This window comes from Mustela nigripes, chromosome 11 (genome assembly GCF_022355385.1).
Source record: "Mustela nigripes isolate SB6536 chromosome 11, MUSNIG.SB6536, whole genome shotgun sequence".
Lineage (NCBI taxonomy): Eukaryota > Metazoa > Chordata > Mammalia > Carnivora > Mustelidae > Mustela > Mustela nigripes.
The window spans coordinates 10,394,174-10,411,778 of NC_081567.1; the positions used below are offsets into that span (position 1 = coordinate 10,394,174).

Below are 17,605 nucleotides of genomic sequence, written 5' to 3' on the forward strand. Positions count from 1 at the left end.
GGCCGCAGCTGCTCCCCCGCCCGAGCCCACGCACACCGCAACACACGCGCAAGTGCGCACACACACGCACCGGGTCCTTGGTGCAGCCCTGAGGTCCGGGGGCTGCTTGTCACACGGCACTGGGCAGCGGTGACGGTCCCCCTCGCCCTGGGCGGGTGTCTCTCCTCTCTGACTCTGGCTGTGGGGCTGGGAGACCTGCTCTCCCTCCTCCCGGCGTCCCCCTCCGGCCCCGGCTGTGCTCCCCGCCACCCGGCCGGCCGCAGCTCAGAGAAAGGTTAGACCATCAGCACACGCAGACCCGCACCAGAGACTCGTCAGCCAACCTCCATTTTTGTCTCCATTTTAATGAACACTTTACAAAGTACAAAATATACTGTCTTTTTTGGTGGGGGGGGACATTAGGTACTTTTTTTTTTCTCTCCGTCATACAGTACATGAATCTCGAGGGTTTTGTGTGTCTTCGACAAAGAGGGTAAAAGCGTGAGGGCCCTGGGGCGTTGGGTGGCCCCGTGCTCCCCCTCGCCCCAGAACTTGGGACGGATCTACGCGCCCCTGCTACGGCTGCTGGTGACCCGGGACATGCCAGGTGAGGGCCAGATCCCCGAGGCGAGGCCCCCCTGCGCGGGGTGGAGGCCCCTCAGGGCCCCGTCACGCGCCCACCGTCCGCTCGCCCCCAACTCAGGATAACGGAAATAATTTTGGCATAGAGCAAGAGGACTTGGGATTCTGTTTGTCAGTCACCCCACCCCCCCCGGCCCCCGCTGGGGAGCCAACCCTGCTCAGTTCTTCCTGGACGGTTTTCTGGGGAGGTAAACTGAGGCAGAGGACTGGAAAATGCACTGGGCTTGACCTCTCTCTGGGGACCCGAGTTTGGCCTGTTTCTCCGCCTCCACCAACTGCGCTCCCTGCCCTGGGACCCCAGGGGCCCCCTCAGGTGAGGGGCGCCAGCACCCGAAGCCTCTCCTGGCGAGTGCTGTGTGCGGGGGACGCGCCCCGCCCCCTCCGAGCGGCTTAATGAAGTCGGGGCAGCCCCGCGGGTGAGGCCTGCCACCCACACACTGCCGACCGCACTCCGTGCAGCCCACGTCGCCGGGATCCGGGTGGGTCCCGGGGTTGCTCACACACTCGCAGGCGGGACATCGCGCACGCGGGGCCCAGCACACGACACCGTCCGGGCTCCGGGTCTTGTCCCGCCTTGAACCGAGAGCCTCAAACTGCCTCCCTGCCCCCGGAGGCCACAGGGCCAGGCTGCAGGCCTCCCCCCGCTGTCCCGGGGCCACTCCTGGTAGCCGGGCCCCGCCTGGCCTTGGCCTTGGTCCTCGGAGCCCAGGGCTTAAGGAAAGAGCAGGAGAGACAAAAAAGCTTGCCCTTGCGGGGCCTCTAATTTGAAAATGAAAGGAAAAAAAAAAAAAACAAAAACGAGCCTGGGGAGCTCTGGGACCAGGGACAGGTATCCGGAGTGGGGAGTGGGGCTCAGCCGCCCTCAGACCCCCGGGCCTCTCGCCCCAGGACCCCCCTCCCCGGGGCCATCTTGGTTGGCTGAGGGCCTTGCAGCCTCTTTCAAGGGAGGCTACGGCCCCTCCGGGCCGAGCCCTCTCCCAGCACAGCATCTGGGAAAACCTGAAAAGCCGAAGCTCCCTTCTTTGGGGGTGTGAAGTGGGGGGAGACTCCATTATCCTCCCGCTCAAGCTCTGCTCACCAAGCCAACCGCCTGCTCCATTCCCCAGCGGCTGTGACCGCCACGACCGGCGGGTCCCCTCCCGCCCCCGCTTACAGGGGACACATCTACCGGGGGGTTTCTTCCTACCCCATCTCCCCCCGGGGTTCACTCGGGAAGTGGCATCAGAAACTCGGCCACAGAGCACAGGAGCGCTCTGCTGTCTCCTGGGAGGTCCTCGAGGTACCTCTTAGCCCCGTCTGGGAAGGGCCCAAGTTGTCCCCACGTCCAGATCCAGAGGCCCGGAAAGGTGGTCCAGGGACCCCCCTAATGGTCAGCCTGAGAAACGCGGCCAGGAGGGGCTGCTGGGGGCAGGGGTGGGTTCATCTTTGACCACCAGGCCCCTGGCTTGGGACAGGGGCCTCACCCTACCCATCAAACCAGAACCTTCTCTCCTGACCTCCAGGCCCTCATCCTCCATCATCTCACAGGGGACAAGCCTCGCCAGACCACGCATCTTCTTCCGGACCCGGCACTGGTCACCAAGGCCATGCTGCCCCATGGGGGAGGCCACGGCGGGCGGCTGTGGGTCCCACCAGGGGCCCGTGGCCTGCAGTTGGTGGAGCAGGGAGAAAGCTGGTGGTTGGGAGACTCGGGACCCCTCGGATCCCGGGGTGGGGAAGTCCGCACACCTCTCTAGCTTGGATGTGTGCCTCTGGGCTTTGGAGACCCTCCCCCACCCCAAAGAAGGCGCAGGGCTGGCCCCGCCCACCTCTGACCTGTCGAGCCCCCGGCGGGGGCAGAGGGAGGAAGGGGTTTCTGGGGAACCGGAGGAGCCCATGCTGAGGGCTGAACCTCAGAGACAGATTTTTATAACTGGGGTTGAGAGAAGGGGGTGGTCACGCCTCCCCCTCTCCCCACCTCCTCTCTGTAGTGTGCAGGGATGGAGCACGCGATGGGCAGGGGTGGCCTTCGGCTGGCAAGGGACACAGAGACCAAGCCACACACGCCCAGAGCCCACCCCACCTCTCGGCAGCCTCGCTCAGGAGCCCATCTCCCTGCCCCTGCCACGTGCCCTCCACCCAGAGCCAGGACAGCTTTGGCCCTGCGGGTCTGGAGACCCCCCCCCCCCACAATGCAAACTGGGGGGCATTCTCCCCCCTCCAACTCTGGAGACCAAGTCCCTGTGACTGTGCTCCTCACGGTCACGCAGACAGCGGGGGGAGACTGGGGAAGGGGAAGGTCTGGGCGGCTGCTCCTGCCCAGGCCTCCCCAGCCCCTCCTGGGCACAAGGTCACCGACATCGGTCCTTTTCCTGGCTAGACGGGGCTCGTCTGCAGGAGGAGGCCTGAGAGAAGAGCCTGAGGTATCTGAGCTTGCGGGTGAAACGTCACAGGAATAGCCACGTTGAAGGGTGGGGGACCCCGGGTGGAGGGCTGGGTCGGAACGCCCCGGGACCCCCCCACCGCCCAGGTCTTCGGGCTCAGGGCGATGGGAAGACGGCCTTTCTCCTCCCTCCGTACCAGGGTCCCCCAGACCAAACGGGGGTATCCGGGGCCCCGGCCATGGAAATGGGGGTGCAGGATGGCACGGAATCCAGCTTTCGGGGGGGACTGGGGGGGCGGGCCCCGGGGGCTCCGCTCTTGGGCTGCTGGTTTGGTTTTGCTCTCAAGCCCCGGCTTCTCCGCTAACGTATTGCCTGCGTAACTGGATTGAAAAACACACGGTGGCTCGAAACGTGCCCGTGTGCGGCGGGGACACGGCGGGCGGAGGCCCCGGCGCCCGCACACGCGCGCACACAGCGGGGTCGGCGTCTGCGCACCGTGCGCACACGCGTGTGCGTGCCCACAGCATATATTAACATATATTGCTCAAGTATATGTGCTATTTACAGTATATATCTATATCGACATAAAACACAAGTATTTATAGGTGTGTACAATCGATACGTTCTCGGGGGGGTCTGGGCAGCACACGCTTCTGGGGTCACGGCGCCGACACACTTGCTGGGCAGGGAGGGCCGGCGGAGAGCGGACACCATCAGGAGACCCGACGGGAGTCTGGAAGGACGGGCCACGGAACACTGAGGCCTTCCAAGGAGAGAGAGGGGGCCCCGAGGGTCTCTCCCTGCCCACGCGACCACCCCCCGGTTTGGAGCCAGCAAACAGTGGACACGTTTTGGTTGTTTTCGAGTTTTGTGCAAAATGAATTAACTTAAAAAAAAGAAAAAAGAAGAAGAGGGTTCCTAATCAGTGCTTGGGCCCTGAGCGCGTCCAGGATCCAGACCCACGGCTCTTCCGTGGTGGGCTGCCGGGGCTCAGAGGTCGTCTTCAGGCTGGGAGTAGAGGGGACTGGGGCTTGCACAAGCCCTTCGCCTAAGGGACTGTCCTTTCTCCTCTGAGCTTCTCGGGAACGGCAGTTCAGCCGCGCTGTCTGAGAACACCAGGAAGGACACGGGCCTCAAGGGACCCTCTGGTCCAGCTCGCTTGGGAAGCACCCCCGGCTGGAGGGGAGGCGCGGGGGCTCACCCGATGTTCCCAGGTCAGCCTCGCAGGGGTACTAGACCGCCTCAGCTGGCCTGCCACCTGGCTGCCACCGCCCCGTGGCCTCTGGGTCCCCTCTGATGTTCACACAGACCACAGCGCCCTGGGTGCTGTCAGTGGGGCTGCCCGGGGCGGGGGGGGGACTCCTGCCTTGCAACAGACTCTGTGGCCCACTTCCTGCTCCAAAGAGAGGCCCACACTCCTGGGACACCCCCCCGATTCTCCTGCTTGGGCGTCAGCTGAGTGATGCCGAGCCCCTGGGCCCCCTGACGGAACTGAGCAGGCCCCATCCCCCGAAAACTGCCGCCAACCGCAGCCTGGGCGCAAATATATTAAATAAGAAACTAAAACGTACGGTACAGTTTTCTCTGTTAAGGCTCAGATAAGCTGCCCCCCCAGGTCAAGTACTCATTAATGCCACAGTCCCCAGCTGAGGGGCGGGCAGACAGGTGAGTTGGGGGCAGGGGCCTTCCGCATCCCCCAGAAGTGGGGCGGGGGAGGGGACAGGATATCAGGGGAGGCCTGTGCTGGTCTAGTCAACTGCTGGGGAGTGGGGGTGACCCAAGAAACCCCAGGTCCAGAATGCTGGGGATGCCCCCACTTGGGGGAAACCGAGGCTCTGCCTGCCCAGGTAGGGTCCAGGGAAAAGCAAAAGGGGTCGGGCGCCCACGGCCCAGGCTGGTGGGTCTCCCGGGAACCGCCCCCCGGAGCGAGCGCTTACAGTGGGGAGGGTCTGTTCAGGGCCCCCTTGGCAGTCTTGCTGGGAGTTGGGGCACAGACCCTGTGCATGGCAGGCAAGATTCTGGGCGGCGCGGGTCCTCCCCAGCTCGGGGCCCACCCAGGCTTGTCCCAGCTGCCCCAGCACGCGACCCAGGGGCCGCCCACTGGCCTCCACTCTGCGGGAACCAGCCCGGAGCTGATGGAACCAGAGACCAGCGACCACAACATCCAGCCCAGGTCCTCACGGGGGCCTCCCTGGGCTCCATGAACTCAGCCCTGCTCGGCCAGCTCCCCTAGATGACACGAGAACCGGAACCCCCTCGTCTCGTAGGAGGGCCCTGCTTCCTTCAGCACCCGCCCCCCGCTGCGGGCGAGGCCAGGGGGGAAGGTGGGCGGGCTCGCGAGCTCCCTGGGACCTCATTTTCTGGAGGAGGAGTCGGGGGGAGGAGGAGACTAGGGGCTCTCTGGAGGGCCAGGGGGCTCCAGGAAGGGCACGGGGAGGCCTTGGCTTGGGCGCCCCAGGCCTGGCAGGGGAAGCGATCGGGAGCGTCTCCCAGAGGCCCCTTCTTGGGGGTCCCTGGGGCCGATTTTCCAGTCTGAGAAATACTGCGAGAAGAATCTTCAGGGTGAGGGCCGGGCCCAGGCCTGGGGCGCGGACAGGGAGGAGGGGGGAGGCCCCCCTAGTGCTTCTCTGCTTGGCTGACTTTCAGGGCGCTGATGACGGCGCTGATGTTCTCCTCCGGCACCTGCGAGGGCAGGGGAGGCAAGAGCCGTGAGCCCCGCACGGGCGTCCCCTGCGGAGATTCTGGGCGCCTGCTTTCCGCTCAGTCTACGCGGGACACTCACCAGCGCGTGGTCGAACTTGAAGGTACTGATGTAGTAGGCGGGGATGTCTGCGGCGGCCAGGGGCTCGGAGATCTGCGCCACGATGCCACACTCATCTGGGGACAGAGGCGGGGACGACGCTCAGCTAGGCCTGGCCGCCCACCACGCCCACCACGCGGGGTCCCGGATGCCACGCCAGGATTCCCTGGTGCTCTGACCCCCGCCCCAGGAGCCTTCTCTGACCCCCCACCGCGCCCCCACAACGGACTCTCGTCTGTCTGCAGGGCTCCACAGAGCTGAACTCTCTGTCTGCTCCCCGCTCCCCGTCCCTACCACCTCTCGAGTTTTCCGCGACAGAGCCGGAGCCCGTGTGGCCGGAGGGAGGACGTGGGTTCAGGCTCTCTTCCCTGTCACCCTCTGACCCTTTTTCTAGCCAGAAGACGGTGGTCAAGTCACTTCCTCCCTGCGAACACCGGGAATGGGGCTTCTGCCTCCCTCTAGACCTCCAAAGCGGGGGTGTATCCCCTCCTCACCCCCGGCTCCCTGCCTGATTTGAAGGCACCACTCAAAGCTTCCTCCTCCAGGAAGACCTCCAGGGTCTGAAGACCACTCTGCCACCAACACAGCCCCTTCCAAACTTTCAGGTGGTTTCCCCCAAATCCATTATTCCAATTTTGACGATGATGCCTTTTCCCAACTGGGTGGGAGAGTCCTGATCGGGTCACCAGCTCCCCGCGCGATTCTGAGGCTGGAGCCCGGGAACCGACAGGGCTGCAAGCCTGCGGCACCCCACTGCCATCCCTTCCAGCCTCTCCTCTGCTCCTTCACTCCCTGGCCCAGCCCTGGACCTGTGCGGTGACTCTGGGCTCCTGCTTTCCGCTCAGTCTGCCGGGGCTCCCGGCTGGACACGCAGGCCCGTGGCGGCTGGGCGAGCCCGGCATCTGGTGACCACCAGTGCCACCGAGTGGTGGGGATGCGCAGTCTCCCCAAATCCTTTCACTACGCACACAGCTACTCCAACAGAAACGGGGGTTGGGGACGGGAGTCGAGAACGATGCTTTCCCGACTGCGCGTTTGGACACCGTGTCACGTCAGTTCGGAAGGCTGGAGACCTGCACTCTGCAGAATGACAGGGTGGCCAAGAGGAAGCCCCGAGGGCGCGCGCAGCAGAGCCCGGGTGAGGACGGAGCCACCTGCACCGGGCACACTGGGTCCTGGGGGAAGCCGCGTTTACCCCAAAGCACGCTCATAAGCATGCGGAACCCGCCGGTCTGGAACCCTTCAGATTCTCGGCGAGCTGCTTCCCTGGCAGGGTCCTGCCGGCTGTCAGGGTGGCTCAGACCCCGCGCCGCCCTGCGAGGGCAGCTGCCAGCGCCGCCGGCGACACATCTGGACACGTCATCAAGACATTCCATGACTGTCTTACAGGCAGCCCTGTGAAGGACTCGGGCTCCTGGTCGCCCCCCGGCGGCTCCCCCGCCTGCCAGAGCTCGGCTGCTCCCCACCGCCTACAGGAAGACATGGTGGCAGACCCCTCGGGCCGGCCTCAGGACTCCATCCCTCTGCCTGTGCTGACCTGGCTGGGTTCTTCAACCCTGCCTACCTCTGGAGCCTGCACCCCGGGCACAGCCATCTGGAGCCACGCGGGTGCTGCAGACAGGGGCTGCCGCGTCCTACCTCCTCCTCCCCGAGAGCCAGGGAGTACCCACTGGTCACCTTCTCTGGGGAGCCTTCTCCTGGGCCACTTGGGCTTTAACTGTGACGCTGACAGCAGAGCACCCGGTACAACAGACATGCACGGGTGCTCCCCACCCGGGGGAGGGACCCACCATCCTCCTCATTAGGATGTCCGCCTGCGGCCATGCTTGTTTCTAACAACCTCCTTGGTGAAGAGTTGTTCCAGCGCTCGATCCCCACGACCCGGCACCGGGCAGCCAGTGTGGGCGGGAGAAACGTTAGGGTCTGTGGCAAAGGAGCCCCCCACCCCCGTGCCAAGAGGCAAACTGGTCGCCAGGGTTGGACCAGGAGCCTTCAGTGTACACTTCCTAGCACTCCACAGAGCAGCCTGCTGTCCTGCCCCCAGGACGGCTCTGGCTTTGGCCTCAATGCGAGCGGAGTCGGGGGGACCCGTCCTGTCTTGCTAGTGACCATGACCTGCAAGTGCGTCCACGGGCAGGTGAGGCCGGAGGCAGAACCTGGGTCCCTCACTGCCCCTCTGCCCCAGGTCAACATATGCTGCCACCTCCGTCTCCTGTCCTAGGAACGCGCGTCCGAGGGCTGACGTGATCACCCCTGGAGCAGTCGGGGCTTCGTCGGGAATGTCCTTCACTCCGTCTGTGGGGATTCAGGGTTCACCGATCCCACCCGGGTCTGTGGATGCCGTTTCCCGGAGACGACCGAGAGCCTGTCCCGGGTTCCAGCTCTGGGGTCTAATGGGTCTAGCTGCAGGAAATCATTTCTGATTGGCGCATCCCTGACAGTGGGGCCGGCGGCCTCCACCCGGCCCCAGGCGAATCAGTGCCCCGCAGGCCTGCTAACCCCCAAGGACCCTGAGCCCCACGGCCCCCTGAACACGCCTGTGGACAAAACTTGCCGCCAACGGCGCTGTTTGGGCAGTTGTGGAAGCTGAGGCTCGAGACTCTTAGGGAATCTCCACAGAGGTCCTCTATAGGGTCAGGTCATTGTTACGGAGAAGCGGCTCCTTCCCAGGACAGGAACGGTGAGGTATTTCGGGGTGAATGCTGGGGTGTCCGAGTCTGACGGCGATGGCATTTATTTACGTGAAGGACCCTCATCAGAACCACGGCCGCGGCCTGGGAGCAGCTGGGACTCACAGGTGACTTTTTCCCTTCTCCGCTACAGACTCCACGCCCAGCACAGAGCCCAGCAGCAGGGCCCGAACTCATGACCCTGAGACCAGGACCTGAGCTGAGATCAAGAGCGGCCACTTAGCTGCCTGAGCCGCCCAGGCCTCCCTTCCTTTTCTGTTTGACTCTGGCCCCCGGCGTGCTAACAAGCGGCAGGAATGCGCTCTCCCAGGCGGGGAGAGGTACGGCTGCTTTGGCTGAAGGCGTTCCTCCCGCCCTCTTGTCTGGAGCCCCCTGCCTCCTGTCACTCGCCGGTCGAGGGCCACGGACGCCGGCCCCCCCCAGCCTCAGTTCCCCAGCTGCACGGCAGGGTGAGTGAGCCCGGATGGAATGCCCGCACAGATGCTAGGCCCCCGCCCGCTGCTGTGGCACCCCCCGGGGCTCACCAAATCCCAGGGGCTGTCCTCCGATCCGCACCATCTTCCAGAGCTCTCCAGACGCGCTCGTGAACAACAGGTTACTAGGGAACCTTAACAAGGAGAGAAAGAGAGAAACCCCAGAGGCCGACGTTGGTCACGGTCCCTGGGTTGGAGCGGTGGCTGCCCTCGGGACGATCAGGGGTCTCGAGGCCCTGCCTGAGCGCCCCCTTCATCTGGGGGAACGGGAAAGCAGGGCTGGGAGTGCGTTTGGGAACACTGCCCCACCCCCCAACCGCCAGCCCCAGAGGGGAGGCCGAGGGACCCCGGGCTACCAGCTCTCTGAGCTGCCTGTCGTTGGTAAGTAAGAAGGGCCACTCACCTCTGCTGGGTCTGCACGTCCATCACCAGGGAGATGTAGCCCTCAATGAGGGAGAAGGAGAAGAAACGGATGTGGCCACAGTCCTCCCCGGCAGCCATGGGGTCCTTCACTCTGGGGGCGGGGGGTGGCGTGGTGAGGCGGACAGTGGACCCTGACCACACCCAGATCCCCACCCGGTCCGCTCGCCTGCCCCCCGGCCTGGGAGAGCTGCGGCCAAGTCCTGGCCCCAATCCTGACCCTGAACCTCCGGCCCCAGGCTCGGTCTCCCCACCTGAGGCGGACGAGTCCGCGGCGTTCACAGAGGCGATCACCATACTTCCCGGAGCCCCACACCCAGCCGGCCCTGGCTGCAGACCACCCCGCCCCTTCCTGGACAGGGTTTCTCTGTCTCTGCGCTGACCCACATCTTGGGGTCCCTGGTCCCACCCCCACTAAAATCCGAGAAAAAAAGGCAGCAAAGCCTACTGTCTGCCAAGCAGAAAAGCCCTGGGCTCCTGGCGCCCCTACAGACCAGACCGGGCTTGCCGCTGGAGCTCCGGGGATGGAGCGTGGGGGTGGAATCCACAGACGTGTGGCTCTGGGGCTTCGCCATGCTTTGGGGTTCCCGAGGAAGGATGTCTCCCCAATCAGAGCATGGCTTTGGGGTACAGTCATGACCCCTGCCCCAGACCAGCTTCCAGGACAGGGGGTAGCTCGGTGTCTCCCCACTCAGACCGGGGCTCCCAGGCACAGCCGTGTCCCCTTGGCCTCCCTGGCCTGCCCTGCAGCCTCTCCCGTCCAAGGGGGCGGCCGTACCCATTGGAGTAGAACATGACGTCCATGAGAAGTGTGGCGACCGCAGGCAGCGTGTCAGGGTCCAGGCTGGTGACACAGAACCTGTTGCTCGGGCTGGACAGAGGGTGGATGACAGGCCTCTGGACTGTGAGAGCAAAGACAGCAGGTACTGAGGCCAGGAGGAGTGGCACGGGGTAGGGGAGGGCCCGGGACAAGAGGTGGGGTGAGCCAGCAGCTGCTCTGGGGGACCTGGCCCCTGTGCCTTCTCCAGCCTCCAATACATTCACTCACGGCTCTCCTGATTCCCCGGCTCAATGCCAGACCCCTGGGCCTTTGCACATGCCTTGCTGGCTGCCTGGAATGAATGCCCGTGCTAACCTCTACCAATTGGCTGAGCTCCTATTTGGGCTCCAAGCTTCAGTTCGAGAGTCGCTGCCTCTGGGAAGCCCATCTTGATACCCTGGATGGGTCAGGAGTGGCCTCTGAACATCGCCAGCTGTGTCCCCTTCCCCTGTCCTTGCTAGACCTGGAGAGCAGGTCTGACTCTGTGTTACACTTGGTGCTCTGTGGGTGCTCTAGGGTGCCCTGGGGACTTCTTGAGGTCTCTCCGGAAGAGCCTCCTGAACTCACCCATCTTGGGCTTCACGAAGCCATTGGTGATGCCAAGGTTTTCGGCAGCTACCGTCTCGCCATTGACGACCCGCAGGATGGTGAACTCTGATGACAAGGTGTGAGTGACGAAGGGCAGGTCCCGCTCACGCACCTACGGACGGGGAGTCGAGGATGTTGGCATCCCGTGGTCCCTGGGGGGCACCTCCCTTCACTCTGAGATTCTGATCCCCGAACCAGCTTCCCCCATCCCTCCCGCCATGCGTGTGGGGGATGGGTCTGGAACCGCTGCGGCCTGGGAGCAGACACTCTTGCCCCCCCCACCCTTGTGTGCCCTCACAGCCGAGGCTCGGGGTCCAAGCCGGCACGGTCTGCAACAAGCACTTGGTGTACGGGGCTGAACGGAGCCCCGCAGTGCCACCCAGGACCCTGCGGCCACGTGAGCCATGACCCTGAGGTACCCTTGACCTCTCTCTGAGCTGACCACACAACGGGGGACTACAGAACCCCGTAGATGATGCCCCCCAAGGCCCCAGGGTGCGGGGCCCTGGCTCACCAGGATGAAGTCCGTCTGGTAGGTGGAGAGCATGAACACGGAGATGTTCTGGTCCGCCAGCGGGGCGATGACTGACTTGGCGATCTTGGTGACGCCGATGGGCTGCGAGCTGGAGAAGCTGCCCCCGCCCGACACCACATTCAAGGCCAGCCAGGTGGCGTCCGCCACACTCAGGTGCTCCGAGGAGGGCAGCTCTGCAGGGGGGGAAGCGGATGACACATGGAAGGCGCGCCTGTGACTGCGATGCGATGGGTCTTCCGGGCCGGGGACAGGGCCGGCTGCCTGCCAGGGTCCCCCATTGGGCCCCGGTTCCCTCGTCTGTCAGAGCAGAATGGAATCAGAGGTCCCAGCCTGGGGGGACCGAGCAGGGAAGGCCCTCAGAGGACCTCAGACGCGCCGACCACTCGCGCAGTAACCACAGCCTGGTGCGCCAACCGGTAAGGGGGCCCTGGGCTTCTGGCTTTAGCATCTGGTCTAACTGTTACGTGGGTGTTGGAAGAGAAATAGTCTGACGGCTGCAGGAAAACTCCCCAGAAACAGCAGCTCAGTTCTGAAATTCTAAGAGGCCTGGACCTAGGGAGAATGCCGCGAGCCCCCCAATCTGGCCATCTAGTTCAGAGACAGCCCCAAGAGCCGCTGAGGGCCGGGTATCCTGATGGTCCAGCCTTGCTCAACACTCAGCCCAGGGCTTCCTGGGGCCTGTGTGCTGGGTGTGAGCCACGCAGCCCCGACAGCGGCCATCGTTTTAATGTATTTAACGCTGGACACTTGAAAACGCCCCTGTCCATTCGGCCCTCTTGGGAAAGCCCTGGAAGGGTCAGTTACGTCTTAAGTCGCTGCGTATTAACAAGAGGCCACACCGGCATTTGCGAACGGGCCCTTTGCCCGCCGCTGCCAGGTTCCTCGCGACCCCAGACCACCCAGCGGCTTCCCGCATCCTTCGGAGAAGAGCCCAAGTTCTTCTCCCCAGAGAGCTCTGTGCGGAGAAAGGGAGGGGTCCGTCTACACCCGCACTGCCCCAGACCGCAGCCGCTCACTGTGGCTTCAGAGCGACAGAAGAACGGGGCTAATGCAACAGAAAAGAGCGTATGTTTTATTTCACTTGGATTCATTTTGCTTCTGCGAAGGGCACGTGGTGCGCGGCTACCGTGCGGGGCGGTGGCCTTGTCTATGCTCAGCACGTGGCACGCAGGGGTGCGAGATGAGGACGGGGCGGGGGCAGCCGGCCCTGCCTCTGCTCTGTCCGGGCCCCACGTTCCGACCCACCTGCCTTCCCGCTCCTCTGCCGGGGCTCGGTCACCCTGCCGGGCCCGAGGTTGGGGGGTGGCCTCACCATCACCCCTTGCTCCTGTACCCAACCTCCCAGGATCGGGCCCTGGGGCCCCCGGGGGGAGCGAGCGCCATTCCCAGCCCCGGCCCACCAGTGGGGACAGGGCATTCGCTGTCCATCAGCTTATGGACGCATACAGGCTGTGCGAAGTCCGCCCCATCCCCGCCGGGCAGAGTAGGCTGTGGGAGGCGGACGGCGACATACGCCAGCTTCAGGCTGGGACAGGTCGACTCCAGGCCGGGCTCCAGCCGCCCTGGCGGAGGCTGCCAGGAAGCTGCGGCCAGTCCAGGGGGGAAGGCATGTGCCCTCCAGTCAGTGAAGCGCTGGGGTGTGTGCATTTTTAAGGGGCACTGGTGCAGACACGGCTCTGCTCTGGGGAGTTTCTTGGCGGGTTTGGATGCGTCCCAGGGAGAAGCCCAGGCCTGAGGCCAGCTGAGAGTGGGGTGTGGGACCCTGTGGGGGCTGAAGGTGGCGGGGGACAGAGGACTTCAGGGCCGTCCAACTGCTGGCCAGTCTGGGCAGCGAGCGGGTCGGCCGGGATGGGTCTGCCTGCCCTGCTCCAGGCCTCGGGGCCAGCCACTGCTGGCTCTCGGCCCTGGGTAGAACCCACAGAGTGGTCAGCTCGGACCAGCGGTCAGAAACCACAGTGTTCGCTGCTTCTGGCCCCTGGGACCTGTGACACCGGGGCGGGCGGCGGGGAGGGAAGGCCTGTCCGAGCCTATCCGCACCCCGGGCCAAGCCTCGGGGGGGACGAGGTGCCATTGTTGGGGCTGTGGGGATGAGCTCCAGGAGGCTGACCAGGAGACCGCGAGCCTGCCCGTCCCTAGAGGAAAAGCGGACCCACTCCCAGACCAAGATGGGTTGTTTGTCTCTGTCACCGCACGCAGCAGAGGCTCTACAAACAGCCTCTGGGAGCTGTGGTGATGGAGGTTAACGGTGTCTTGTCACTCCCCAGCTTCAGACTGGGGTGGCTCTGCGCGGCTGGATAGAGCCCTCCCCCTGCCCTCCTCGTGGTACCCACCCCCCCTGCCCCAGGCCTCCTCTGCCCCGGGCTGCAGGTCCCTGCGTGCCACCACCGCTGTTGTGTGCCCCACCCAGCCTGTGTTTCTGGGCTTCTCCTGCCCCGCCCGCAGCAGGGTCAAGGGTCCTGGGGTCAGGAGGAGGGGGAGGTGTTTAACCCGCCTTCACTCTGGGCAACACCAACACCCAGCACCAGAAGCCGTGCAGGCGGCAGAGATGGATCTGAACCTGGATCTTCCCGTCCGCACTCACGGGGAGGCCAGGAGTCGCTTCTGGACGACATCCTCCCCCTGCCTCGGGACCAGCGCGCGTGCGAGAGACACCGCGCTCCCGTAACCGTACCCGGTTCAGCCCCGAGTGCCGACCAGGAATGGCGGCCTGGAAGCGAGACCCCTACGCAGCCGCCGCAGGGTAGCGGACCCTCCTCTCAGCCCCGGCTGGGTGAATCACTTACACCGGTTTCTCTCCCCCTCCCGGAGCCCCCTTCCCCACACTGAAGACACTATGACTGCTCCGGCCACCGGAAGAGGTCTGGGGAGAGGCCAAGGGATTATTAACGGCTCCAGGGGAAGTCGGGGTTTCAAGATTGTGGGTAGTTCCCTTCCTGGGTCAGTCGGGGTCTCAGCCTGGGCCTGAAGATCTCACTTCGGACAAAGCCTGCTTATTCTCCCCCAGGGAGGCCCCCACGTCACCCTCTCGCCTCCCGCATACTCACCCCAGGTGCCTCTTCCTGAGTCCAGCCTCAGTGACGACTCTCTCCCGCTCAACAACCTTCAATGGCTCCCTACTGCCTTCAGAACAAGGTCCAAATGGACCCTGCTCACCCCTTTTTAAATCTGAACCTGTCTTTCCATCGACTTTTTGAACCTGGTCTCTGCTTCCGCGTCTAGACTTACTCATACACCCCCACCTGACATGCGCTCTCCCTCCCTAGCTCTTCAAGGGCAGCAAAAACGGCCTCCTCCAGGAAGCCTTCCCTGACTACCTAAGCTCCCCCAAAGTCTCCTCTTCCGAGCTCCCAGAAGGGGACATGCTGAAAGCTCCCCGGTTCTCCCAGACTTAAATACAGCGTGAGGCTCCCCCTGGTTAGCAGTGCAGCTCAGGAAAAAGTCCCCGGTAAATTCAGATTTCGAATCTTTCTTGATTCCTGCTCTATCCTCACCGCGCCAGCCTCCTCACTCTGCTCTCCTCCAGGCAAGCCCTTCACGGTCAGATAAGCCCCTTCACCGGCTCCCCCTGGCCCTGTCTTCTCCCCTGCATACCCAGCGACCCCCCCCCCCATTCTAGAAGCCTCCCCACTCCCAGTGTCACGGGTTTCACCGGGTGGGCTCATTCGTCATTTAGTTGGGTTTGCCTCGAGCACTGCCTCCTCTGGGGAGTCCTCCTGGACTGCACTTCTGCCAGCCAGGCTGGGTACCACTCTCTATTGATACCGCAATTCTGGTTCCTGTGTTTCTGTCCTCCCAGAGCCGTAAGCCCCTGAGGGGCAAAGGCCGCATTCCCGCACTTCTGCTCTCCCCGGCCTCGGCCCGGCCCCTGGAGGCATCCGGAGAGGCCTGCGACAGCCTTTTCTGCACTTCAGGTTCCTTGTCTATAAAACTTAGCAAGAGCCCTTCCCAGGGCTTCTAGAGCACAGTGTCTGCAGCCAGAAGCCCCGCGGGGGCAGGGAGGGAAGTCGGAAGAGGTCGATTCAGGCTCCTAACCGATCCAGTCTGCTGGCTTGCATACTACTGCAAGGGTCCCTCCTACGGGGTCTCCGCACAGCACCCACCGCGACCACGAATGACCGCGTCGCGGGCTGGCAGACCCCGTGGCTCATGGGGTCAGCGGGGCTCTGTCAGTGCCGCCTCCTGCAACCCCGGGGGCAGGCGGTGCCGGCTGGGGACAGGCACCATTCACCTGCGCGATGCCTCCCAGGGGACTGAGGATTCCTACAAACGTGGGTTTCCAGGGCCTGCAAACCCTAACCTAACCCTGCAAAACCGGCCCCCTGGGTCCTGCGCCCACAGCCTTCCTCTGTCCCTGGTCGCCACACTGGCTCGCCTGTGGCCCCGAGATGGAGCGAGCTTGTCTCATCTGGGGAGACGGGGCCGTGAGGGTACCTGCTCCTGGAGCAGAGACATCCCGGGGCGCTCCTTCCGCATCCGAAGTGCCGTGCTTCTCAGCAGGACCCACACAGAGATGGAGATGGGTCTGGGGTCCCCAAGTGTACGTTCTTCATGGGACCGTGCTTTGTGGTTAGGGCAGAAGTTCCTGTCTGTGGCTCCTAAGCTCCCAAAGGGTCTGTGCATGGATGAATGATGGACCGGACAGACATCTTCGATGATGGGGTAGGGGTGCGTAAGCATGACGGAGAGCAGGGGTGAAGTCAATTCTTCCAAGCTCCCCTCGTTCACCGGCGTGGATGGTCTAAAAAGGCCCCCCCCCCACTTGCCCTAAGAACCACACAAACAGCTTCTGACCCCGGAACACCAGGTCTCAGACCCCATTTTAGGAATCAGCCGGAGTGAAATGAAGGTCATAAATGTATCCCTGGAGAACCAGGAATGCCCGCTTGGATTCTAAGCGCAGGGGGACCGGGCGGGGAGGCAGGCGGCATCCACCACGGCGTGGACCGCGAGAGGCCGCGACATCGCAGGAAACGTCGCGTCACGATGTCAGGGGCAAGCACTTCTCTCCGGGACAGGACGGCACGCGGACTGATGAGAGACAACTCGTGCCCCGTACCATTGGAAAGGGAAACGCGGAAGAGTGACCAGGAGTTGCCTTTGGGGTGGAATGGGGGTTTTTGTAAAAATGCGGACCCAGGGGCGCTCTCTGTAGGCTCTCCCGAACGGAACTGGGGGCCTCGGCGGGAACGCCGGCTCTGGGGGGAGCCCCGCTCCGTGGCCATGGGCCTGGTCCCCTGACCTCCCCCCGCCCCCCGCTCGCAGCTCCACGCCGGCGGGACGCGAACACGCCCCGTTCTCACAAACGAGTGGGCAGCGGGCCGCGCAAACGGACGCTCGCTGGCGCTTTAGACCAGGACCAACATCATAAGCCGACGGCATAAAACGGAGGGGACACGGCGGAGACGGGGGACGGGGAGTGATGCCATCAGGGATGAGGCTGTTTTGGGGGGAGGGGAGAGGTCGGTGGGCGTGGCCACACAACCCCGTGCAGGCCACAGACCGCCGAGCCGGACACTGTAGAAGGGCGCGCGTTTGCTACGTGAATTGTGTTTCAGCCTTGAAGACGGACACACGCGAAGGAAGCGACAGCAGCAGGGCCTAGGGGAGCCCTGCCCGGGAGCCAGGGACGGAGGACCGGCGGCCTCTCGCTCGGCGGTGGGAGCCCAGCGAAAGGAACCCAGGGCTGTAGCTACTTCCTCCGTAGCCTGGAGTTCCCAGCTGGGTGAGCCGCCGCCGTCTGACCGACCCTTCCCGCTCTGGGGCCTTTCCTGGGGCAGTTTCCTCAGCGGAAAGGAAGGGGAGCAGCCACGGCACAGGGAGAGAAGGAAACAGACTCTGTGCTGACCTTCTAACCCACTCGCCAGGAGACGGAGGCAAAAATAAGGTGGCGGGTGGGGCGGGAGCAGAAATAAGGCGGCGGGCGGGGGCAGAAATGTCTGGGGTGACAGAGCACTCACCCAGGAACCCCTCCTCGTCAACAATGATGGTGTAGTCCTCCGGCGTCTCGGTCAGACTGAAGAACTTGCACCTGGACGGTGGACGGACAGACAGAGAACATCACCGTTAGTGCCACTTCGGACCGGGCAGGACCCTGGGACCCTGTGGGAGATGACTCGGTTTGCCCAGAGCTCTGACCCGAGGCGGCCGTGTGACCTGCCGTGCGCTGTGGATCTTCCCCTCCGCTGCCCCCCAGTTCTGACTCCGGGGTCTCAGAGACGCTGGTCGTCCCCTCTGCACTGCCCCCCACCAACCTTGGGGGACCCCTGAGCCGGCCAGCCTCTAGGTCCCCATGCAG

At 64.1% G+C, this 17,605-nt stretch overlaps 1 protein-coding gene across 1 annotated transcript in view; it reads right to left on the reverse strand.

Moving 5' to 3' along the window:
- Positions 1 to 324: 324 nt before the first annotated feature.
- Positions 325 to 17,605, reverse strand: part of CASTOR2 (cytosolic arginine sensor for mTORC1 subunit 2) — a 48,357-nt gene continuing 31,076 nt past the window's right edge. The window contains exons 2-9 of the mRNA XM_059414733.1: positions 17,268 to 17,338; positions 11,290 to 11,483; positions 10,755 to 10,887; positions 10,146 to 10,269; positions 9,351 to 9,461; positions 8,999 to 9,081; positions 5,767 to 5,861; positions 325 to 5,666 (exon numbers count right to left, since the gene is read on the reverse strand). Of these exons, the coding sequence (XP_059270716.1) occupies positions 5,601 to 5,666; positions 5,767 to 5,861; positions 8,999 to 9,081; positions 9,351 to 9,461; positions 10,146 to 10,269; positions 10,755 to 10,887; positions 11,290 to 11,483; positions 17,268 to 17,338 (877 nt within the window). The 3' untranslated portion in view covers positions 325 to 5,600. The remainder of the gene's footprint in view (positions 5,667 to 5,766; positions 5,862 to 8,998; positions 9,082 to 9,350; positions 9,462 to 10,145; positions 10,270 to 10,754; positions 10,888 to 11,289; positions 11,484 to 17,267; positions 17,339 to 17,605) is intronic.